The sequence below is a fragment of the Leuciscus leuciscus genome, assembly GCF_965113295.1.
Source record: "Leuciscus leuciscus genome assembly, chromosome: 15".
In the NCBI taxonomy this organism is placed as follows: domain Eukaryota; kingdom Metazoa; phylum Chordata; class Actinopteri; order Cypriniformes; family Leuciscidae; genus Leuciscus; species Leuciscus leuciscus.
Window position 1 is genome coordinate 1,760,001 of NC_138739.1, and position 10,000 is coordinate 1,770,000.

Below are 10,000 nucleotides of genomic sequence, written 5' to 3' on the forward strand. Positions count from 1 at the left end.
CTGTTTTATATTATAGAGTGATGATGTGAGCACTGATATACAATATAATGTGACGTATTTTATCCATTAGAAAGCATTTTATATGTTACTATATCAGAGCTGATGATGTTCATAATAAACAGTCCCAGCTTTACACCCGTCAGTTCATTAGTGATCACGTGACATGTGTTGATCTCGTCCTTCCCTCGGGTCATCCTGAGCCGGGAAATATGTTAGATTTATTATTATTTTAAATGGGCATTTGTCGCACTTGAACCACAAATACACACACAAAAATGAATGGATTCGAGGAGTTTTGTGGTAGAAATTTAAAAAAGTAACAAATCCTTGTGTCAGAATTATATTAATATTAATTATATTAAGAATTAATAATGCTAAAACTTTACCAAAAAATGATTGTATAATGTACATGTTCAGGGATGGACTGGGGCTAAAAAACAGCCCTGGACTTTCTCCCAAATAGGCCCATCATCCGGCCATTCACCTCTAGCCGTGTGCGACAGACACTAGCCAGGATGTCCTGATACTATTCCACATACTGTAGCCTATCAGACAAGCAAGTAACATCTCAAAACCAATGATGATAATTTTGGGGTTGTGTTTATTAATGAAGCCTCAGCCTTCAAAGAAAATAAAAAAAGTGCAATGCTATCAAATACAAATAATGAAGTGTCACTGGCTACAGAAACCCCAAATTACACAAACTTGTAATTATAAAACATATAGTTACTATATACCAGGGGTCTCCAACCTTTTTGTGTGCGAGTGTGTGTATACTCTAAAATATTTATTAGACATATAACATGGTGGTGCTTTTTTACTTTTCACCATCATATGCAAAATAATAAAATATCCTGATATTCTGGTTCAGACTTACAAGCGTTACATTTTTTTTTTTTTTTTTATCAACAATTCCTGAAAAATAATGAAAATATTTATTGATCTTTTTTTGGATTTTCTATAAACCTATTGTATGTGTTATCAAAAACAGTAGCCCAAACATTTAGTATTTAGAAATGCAAAAATAAATAAATAAACTTCCATAACTTCTAAACAAAAACATTACTGCATTACATTTAATAGATTCATACATGACTATATAACAGCATTTTTTATATGAATATATACAGTCACATTTCTGCCAAAAAAAGTTTGTTTTACTACAGTTTTACTACAGTTAATTCATAAGTTGTGGAGTGAAATGTCTTCCAACTGGTTTGTTCTTGAAACAATGTTTCTCCTGTTTTTTGCGTCAATATGTTGAGAATATCAGCGCTGTTTCATCTGGCTTTTATCAAGCATAAATCACATAGTCATCTGTGGGTTTATAATAGAGAGAATTCTGCGCTGAATTGAACTGCTTCTCAGTGGATCGCACAGCTCTGTGTAATAATGTCCGGGTGATCGAGATCTGCTTTGTCCGTGATCGCTGTTCTTTGGGCCGAGCTGATAATGCTCCGCGCTGCTCAGATCAAACAAGTTTTGTTCCGCTTTTTGAGCGTTTGCCATTTGATGTTTCTCACACGCAACGCAAATGACAGTGTATAATCAAAGAGAGTTTGGTAATTTTGTAGAGGCAAAAGTGCAAATGTTTAGTTGCACCGGCACAAAAAAAGGTCGCAAAATTATACCATTTAGTCGAAGTCTGGAGCCCCGAATTACAGTGGATCGCTATTGGCAAGTTGGGGCTTTTAATAAAATGTGTTTAGCGGGCAACTCACAGGCACCACGTTGGAGACCACTGCTATATAGGCTACTATAACTTAACTATTCAAATATAATGTAAGCAAATTTAAAAATGCAGTAGGCTATAGGTAAGCCTTAAACGAACTTTCTGTCATTGGCTAGTAGGCCTACTCTTCTTCCTCAGTTTTTTTTTTTTTTAAACGTAGCATATAGGCTAAGTGATCGTTTTAGTGCCCCTGCTGTTGGCTGTTCATATTGCTTTATTATACTTTTTTTTTTGTGCCGACGGCCCTCGGTTGGACGGCCGTTCTGGACTTTTCCAGAACGCACAGATTGTCAGTCCGTCCCTGTACATGTGTATCTGAATGAATACTGAAGTGAACTGACTTTAGGACCCAGAGGAACAGCTCATTTGCTCCTTATAGAGCTATAAGGCCATCTAGAGTTATGAAATATCATCTTATATTATTATTATCCACAAGAGGTCAAACACACACAATGTAAGATATTTAGAGCTGAATTAAAAGTGTCAGTAACGTGTGTGTGACAGTGCTGTAGTTCCGCCTGTGACCACCAGAGGTCAGTGTCAGTAACGCGTGTGTGTGTGTGACAGTGCTGTAGTTCTGCCTGTGACCACCAGAGGTCAGTGTTAGTAACACGTGTGTGTGTGTGACAGTGCTGTAGTTCTGCCTGTGACCACCAGAGGTCAGTGTCAGTAACGCGTGTGTGTGACAGTGCTGTAGTTCCGCCTGTGACCACCAGAGGTCAGTGTCAGTAACGCGTGTGTGACAGTGCTGTAGTTCCGCCTGTGACCACCAGAGGTCAGTGTTAGTAACGCATGTGTGTGTGTAACAGTACTGTAGTTCCGCCTGTGACCACCAGAGGTCAGTGTTAAGCCCAATTTATACTTCTGCGTCGAACTTATGCCGTAGCTACGTCGTAGGCTGTGTGTAGTGCGCGTACCCTTCGGCGTACCCTGACGTGCACCTCTCCAAAAATGTAACAACGCGTCAACTCTACGCGGACGCAAGCGCTGTGATTGGTCTGCTAGGACCGCTCCCTCTGCAAGTGTAATTGCGCGTCAAACGCGGACAACGACGCAGAAGTATAAATGAAAACCAACGCGTTGCCTACAGCATAGAGGCTCCGGCGTAGGTCTGACGCAGAAGTATAAATCAGCCTTTAGTAACGCGTGTGTGTGTGACAGTGCTGTAGTTCCGCCTGTGACCACCAGAGGTCAGTGTTAGTAACGCGTGTGTGTGTGACAGTGCTGTAGTTCCGCCTGTGACCACCAGAGGTCAGTGTCAGTAACGCGTGTGTGTGTGTGTGACAGTGCTGTAGTTCCGCCTGTGACCACCAGAGGGCAGTGTCAGTAACGCATGTTTGGTGACAGTGCTGTAGTTCCGCCTGTGACCACCAGAGGTCAGTGTTAGTAACGCGTATGTGTGTGTGACAGTGCTGTAGTTCCGCCTGTGACCACCAGAGGTCAGTGTTAGTAACGCGTGTGTGTGTGACAGTGCTGTAGTTCCGCCTGTGACCACCAGAGGTCAGTGTCAGTAACGCGTGTGTGTGTGTGTGACAGTGCTGTAGTTCCGCCTGTGACCACCAGAGGTCAGTGTTAGTAACGCGTGTGTGTGTGTGACAGTGCTGTAGTTCCGCCTGTGACCACCAGAGGTCAGTGTTAGTAACGCGTGTGTGTGACAGTGCTGTAGTTCCGCCTGTGACCACCAGAGGTCAGTGTTAGTAACGCGTGTGTGTGTGTGACAGTGCTGTAGTTCCGCCTGTGACCACCAGAGGTCAGTGTTAGTAACGCGCGCGTGTGTGTGTGACAGTGCTGTAGTTTCGCCTGTGACCACCAGAGGGCAGTGTCAGTAACGCATGTTTGGTGACAGTGCTGTAGTTCCGCCTGTGACCACCAGAGGGCAGTGTCAGTAATGCGTGTGTGTGTGTGTGTGTGTGTGTGTGTGACAGTGCTGTAGTTCCGCCTGTGACCACCAGAGGGCAGTGTCAGTAACGCGTGTGTGTGTGACAGTGCTGTAGTTCCGCCTGTGACCACCAGAGGTCAGTGTTAGTAACGCGTGTGTGTGTGACAGTGCTGTAGTTTCGCCTGTGACCACCAGAGGGCAGTGTCAGTAACGCATGTTTGGTGACAGTGCTGTAGTTCCGCCTGTGACCACCAGAGGGCAGTGTCAGTAACGCGTGTGTGTGTGACAGTGCTGTAGTTCCGCCTGTGACCACCAGAGGTCAGTGTTAGTAACGCGTGTGTGTGTGACAGTGCTGTAGTTTCGCCTGTGACCACCAGAGGGCAGTGTCAGTAACGCATGTTTGGTGACAGTGCTGTAGTTCCGCCTGTGACCACCAGAGGTCAGTGTTAGTAACGCGTGTGTGTGTGTGACAGTGCTGTAGTTCCGCCTGTGACCACCAGAGGTCAGTGTTAGTAACGCGCGTGTGTGTGACAGTGCTGTAGTTTCGCCTGTGACCACCAGAGGGCAGTGTCAGTAACGTGTGTTTGGTGACAGTGCTGTAGTTCCGCCTGTGACCACCAGAGGGCAGTGTCAGTAATGCGTGTTGTTGTTCTCCAGGCGGTGCGGTTCGCGCAGACAGTAGCGGCTCCCGCGGCTCAGCCCAGGATCAAGACGTTCCAGATCTACCGCTGGGATCCGGACACCGTCGGGGACAAACCGCGCATGCAGACGTACGAGATCGACCTCAACACGTGAGTGGAGCCGCCGTCGCTCAGAGTCGTAGAGTGTGTGTGCGTGACTGAGTGTGTGTTGTGTCTCTCAGCTGCGGGCCGATGGTTCTGGACGCGCTCATTAAGATCAAGAACGAGATGGACGGGACGCTGACGTTCCGGCGCTCCTGCAGAGAGGGTGAGACGCGCTAGCGGTCCATCGCCGCGCTCACAACTAAACCAAATGTGTTTTTTTTTTCAATTAAATGAATGTATTATATTTTAGTTCGATAATGTTTTTTATTTAATATTTTGCATTTTTATGGTACCAAATTATGTTTACGTTGCATCCATGAAGCCCTGATCTGTTCTGCAGGAATCTGTGGATCTTGCGCTATGAACATCAACGGCGGAAACACGTTAGCGTGTCTGAACAAGATCGACACCAACACCAGCAAAGTGACGAAGATCTACCCGCTGCCGCACATGTACGTGGTGAAGGACCTGGTGCCGGTGCGTATCTGAACCCCAGCCGAGTGTGTGAGTGGGTGAGTGTGTGTGTGTGTGAGTGGGTGAGTGTGTGTGTGTGTGAGACAGTGTGTGTGAGTGTGAGTGTGTGTGAGAGTGTGTGTGAGTGAGTGAGTGAGTGAGTGAGTGAGTGAGTGAGTGAGTGAGTGAGTGAGTGAGTTAGTGTGTGTGTGTGTGTGTGTGTGTGTGTGTGAGAGTGTGTGTGTGTGTGTGTGAGAGTGAGTGTGAGTGAGTGAGTGTGTGTGTGTGTGTGTGTGTGTGAGTGATCACTGTCTGTCTCCTGCAGGACATGAGCAACTTCTACGCTCAGTATAAATCCATCGAGCCGTACCTGAAGAAGAAGGACGAGTCCAGAGAGGGGAAAGAGCAGTACCTGCAGAGTGTGGAGGACCGAGAGAAGCTGGTACACACACTCACACTGTCTCTCACACACACACACACTCACTCACTCACACACACACACACACACACACACACACACACTCACACACACACACTCACACACACACACACACTAACTCACTCACTCACTCACTCACTCACTCACTCACACTCACTCACTCACTCACTCACTCACACACACTCTCACACTCACACTCACTGTCTCACACACACACACACACACACTCACACTCACTCACACTCACACACAGTCTCTCTCCCACACACACACACACACAGATCTGTGGTCTCACTGTGTGTGTGTGTGTGTGTGTGTGTGTGTGTGTGTGTGTGTGTGTGTCAGGACGGCCTGTACGAGTGTATCTTGTGTGCGTGCTGCAGCACCAGCTGTCCCAGTTACTGGTGGAACGGAGACAAGTATCTGGGCCCGGCCGTCCTCATGCAGGTCAGTCCACACACACACATCCTCCAAACATCATGCAGGTCCAAACCAAGACAATTAAACATTATTTTAGAGTTTATTTTTTTTATATCTGTAGTTTTTATCACTCCAAGCAGAACCTCCCAGTCTCTCTCTCTCTCTCTCTCTCTCTCTGACGCACACACACTCTCTCTCTCTCTCTCTCTCTCTCTCTCTCTCTCTCTGACGCACACACACTCTCTCTCTCTCTCTCTCTGATGCACACACACACACACTCTCTCTCTCTCTCTCTCTGACGCACACACTCTCTCTCTCTCTCTCTCTCTCTGACGCACACACTCTCTCTCTCTCTCTCTCTCTCTCTGACGCACACACACACACTCTCTCTCTCTGACGCACACACACTCTCTCTCTCTCTCTCTCTCTCTCTCTCTGACACACACACACACACTCACTCACTCTCTCTCTCTCTCTCTCTCTCTGATGCACTCTCTCTCTCCCTCTCTCTCTCTCTCTGACGCACGCACACACACACACACACTCTCTCTCTCTCTGACGCACACACACACACACACTCTCTCTCTCTCTCTCTCTCTCTCTCTCTCTGACGCACACACACACACTCTCTCTCTCTCTCTCTCTCTCTCTCTCTCTCTCTCTCTCTGACGCACACACACACACTCTCTCTCTCTCTCTCTCAACACTGAGTGATTAAACTGCAGTTCATCCACTGGCCACTAGAGGCTGCAGAAGAGACTCAATCCCATAAACCCCCATGTTAATATACACAACTCTACAGCAGAAACACATGTGTACAGTCTGGTGCAGAAAGTGGTTTTGGTCTATAAAGCTAATTTGGATTTTTTTATAACTTATTCGTTTAAATGATATTAAGCCTTAAAGTTCTGCATAATTAAGGGCGTGGCTACTTGAGTGACAGGTGGATTGCAGCTGATGTCGCTACTAGCCGTTTGTCTGCTAGCGGGACTTCCGGGACTTTTCAAGCACAACTTTTTTGGTGTTCAAATCAAGGACTACAATCAGAGATCTCGCTTATCAAACAATCCCCTGGTTTCACAGACAGGGCTTAAGACTAGTCCTAGACTAAAATGTAAGTCTGAGCTGTTTCCACTGAAATAAACTTGCACTGACTGATCTTAAAAATATATCAGTGCCTTTTTAGTTTTAAGATGCACATCGGTAATGTTTTTTTCTAAGCATGTTTATAAAAATTACTTAAATGTCCTAATTGATCTATGGTCTAATCCTGGCTTAGTCTAAGCCCTGTCTGTGAAACCGGGCCAATATATGTTAATTTTAAATGTTATGGTTATCGGACCGATATTACAATTTGGCCAATATATTAAAACCGATAAGTAATGTATTATTTCCTCCAGCTGAGACTCTTCAGATGCGACTGTTCAACATGATGGGTTTGAATTGCTTGAAATATGATTGGAATCACTTCAGAAAGGAGAATACGGTGTGCAGAGCAAGTCTGTCGTATCGGCTACAGAAAACTGTCTGAACATCATTATAATTGTGTGTTTTGGACATGGATTTTAATGGTGAGACTTTTGTTTTTGTAATCAGGCTCTCAAAAATTATATGAAAATTTGGATTTAGATTTATCAGCCTATATATCGGTTATCAGTTTTCAAATACAGAGTTATCGGCAAAAATGTTCAAATCTGTGCATCTCTACTAGAAAGTCTCTTGGATTAATGTACTCCATTCATATGGACTTATTGTGGGTGAACAGACTTTCAGTGGAGGAACATGAATCTCTCAGATTTGTATTTCAGAGATGAACGAAAGTCTTGTGGGTTTGGAACGACACGAAGGCGAGTGAATGACAACTGAGTTTTCGTTTATTTGGCCGTGACGCACCAAACCCACGAGTGATGAAGAAAGACGAATATGTTGCCTCACGTCGGCTGTGTCTGGACGAAAAAGTTGTGCTTGAACTGCGTTAGAGGAAACACCGGTCTCCGCCAGCAGGGGGCAGTAGATCATATTCAGCATTAAAATACTGACACTTAAAGTCCCACTTAGTTATCCCTTAAACTCATCTTTGATCACCAAAATGACATTTAAACGTGTTTTCTTTGAAAAAAAATCGTCATGTCTTAAAAAAATCTTGAATGTAACTCAACACCCTTGCCTCATTTAGTATGCGCGGTTCTATGAATATGCAAATGAGCCCCGCCTCCACTCACTCACTCAGCTCAGAGATCCACTGGTTGACGATCACACGTTGATCTGATTTTAAGTTAGTGGTAACTTTCTTCCTCTCAGATGGTCGTGTCATTATGAGAATATTTGCTTATTTTAAGACTGGGTCGTTTGCTCACTTTCATCTTCTCGAGCACTGATTCGCTGAGCTGAACAGCCAATCAGAGTGATCTTTCTCACAGACGGCCAAAATTGGCCAAAAAAAGTCCAACTAGTGCCAAACACACTGCAGAGCCTGAGCCAGCCGTCAGTTTTTGTCAAGTCTCCTTCATTTATACAGCGCTTTAACAATATAGATGTTTCACAGCAGCTTTACAGTGATAATAGGAGATTACAGTAATAGAGATTGTTTAGGCTTTACAGCAGCTCTAGAATAAAGTTATTGTCCAGATAAAGTTAGCTGTCACACCCATTTGCTCTGTTGTGTTTCAGGCGTATCGCTGGATGATCGACTCGCGTGACGACTTCACTGAGGAGAGGCTCTCTAAACTGCAGGACCCGTTCTCTCTGTACCGCTGCCACACCATCATGAACTGCACCAAAACCTGCCCAAAGGTGAACCACACTGACCTCCAGAACCGCCTGACGAGGGCGAGCTCGTTCCATGTGTTCTGATGCTGTTCCATGTGTTCTGATGCTCGTTCCGTGTGTTCTGATGCTCGTTCCATGTGTTCTGATGCTGTTCCATGTGTTCTGATGCTCGTTCCGTGTGTTCTGATGCTCGTTCCGTGTGTTCTGATGCTGTTCCATGTGTTCTGATGCTGTTCCATGTGTTCTGATGCTCGTTCCGTGTGTTCTGATGCTGTTCCATGTGTTCTGATGCTGTTCCATGTGTTCTGATGCTGTTCCATGTGTTCTGATGCTCGTTCATGTGTTCTGATGCTGTTCCATGTGTTCTGATGCTGTTCCATGTGTTCTGATGCTGTTCCATGTGTTCTGATGCTCGTTCCGTGTGTTCTGATGCTGTTCCGTGTGTTCTGATGCTCGTTCCGTGTGTTCTGATGCTCGTTCCGTGTGTTCTGATGCTGTTCCATGTGTTCTGATGCTGTTCCATGTGTTCTGATGCTCGTTCCATGTGTTCTGATGCTGTTCCATGTGTTCTGATGCTCGTTCATGTGTTCTGATGCTGTTCCATGTGTTCTGATGCTGTTCCATGTGTTCTGATGCTCGTTTCTCGTCCCACAGGGTTTGAATCCAGGCAAAGCCATCGCTGAGATCAAGAAGATGATGGCCACTTACAAGGAGAAGAAAACGGCATCAGCGTAAAACACTGAAGAGTTCATTCCTGCAAAGCTCACACACACACACACACACACACACCTAGACACTCTAGACAGGACAAAGATCATGTGACCTGAACTATCCTCGCGGTTCATCACTCCATAAACACGGATATGCTTACGTGTTTGAGTTTAAGATCTTTGACTCGTTTTATCTGGAGATCTCTCTGTATATTAAATAAATACATGCTTGAAGTTGAAATAAATACATTGAAGTTCACATCACAATGTTCTGTTTTTTAACTGACTTGATCTCTGCAAAAACATTTCAGTGTTTGATAAGACGTTTTTCTCAGATTTGAAGTCAAAAGTCTCCTCACTTTTCTTTCTGACTCTTATTCTCATGTTCGAATAATAAAGTGTTGATGAACTCTGAAATAACACAAATGGAAGTGTTGGAATTATCAAAATTCTTATATTTGAGCTGCTGCTTAGTCTATTTTCCAGCGTTTAACTTCAACTTTTGTTATGTCAACTTCATACTAGGGATGTCAACGATTAATCGACGATCGATTAATTGTCGATAATACATTTAATCGATACAACTTATCGATCATCGATTAAGCAGGTCTTCATGCGCGTGCGCGCTGCTCAACCGCGAAACATGTAAAGCCAGCGCGCCGGAGTTATGTTTGGGACCATTTTACACCTTCATCATGACTATAAGTTTGCGTGTGCATTCGCAGCCTTTTGTTTTGTGCAAATGTAAGTTGTAATACTGTTTATTGTCTGTAGGCCTATCTATATCTGATTGATCTCATATTGGATGCATTT

The 10,000-nt window shown here is 44.6% G+C and overlaps 1 protein-coding gene across 1 annotated transcript in view; it reads left to right on the plus strand.

Annotated features, from left to right (window-relative positions):
* Nucleotides 1-9,446, plus strand: part of sdhb (succinate dehydrogenase complex, subunit B, iron sulfur (Ip)) — a 9,788-nt gene extending 342 nt beyond the window's left edge. Inside the window, exons 2-8 of the mRNA XM_082138768.1 lie at nt 4,269-4,402; nt 4,474-4,559; nt 4,737-4,873; nt 5,175-5,291; nt 5,634-5,735; nt 8,379-8,501; nt 9,132-9,446. Coding sequence (XP_081994894.1) covers nt 4,269-4,402; nt 4,474-4,559; nt 4,737-4,873; nt 5,175-5,291; nt 5,634-5,735; nt 8,379-8,501; nt 9,132-9,212 — 780 coding nt within the window. The 3' untranslated portion in view covers nt 9,213-9,446. The remainder of the gene's footprint in view (nt 1-4,268; nt 4,403-4,473; nt 4,560-4,736; nt 4,874-5,174; nt 5,292-5,633; nt 5,736-8,378; nt 8,502-9,131) is intronic.
* Nucleotides 9,447-10,000: the final 554 nt, after the last annotated feature.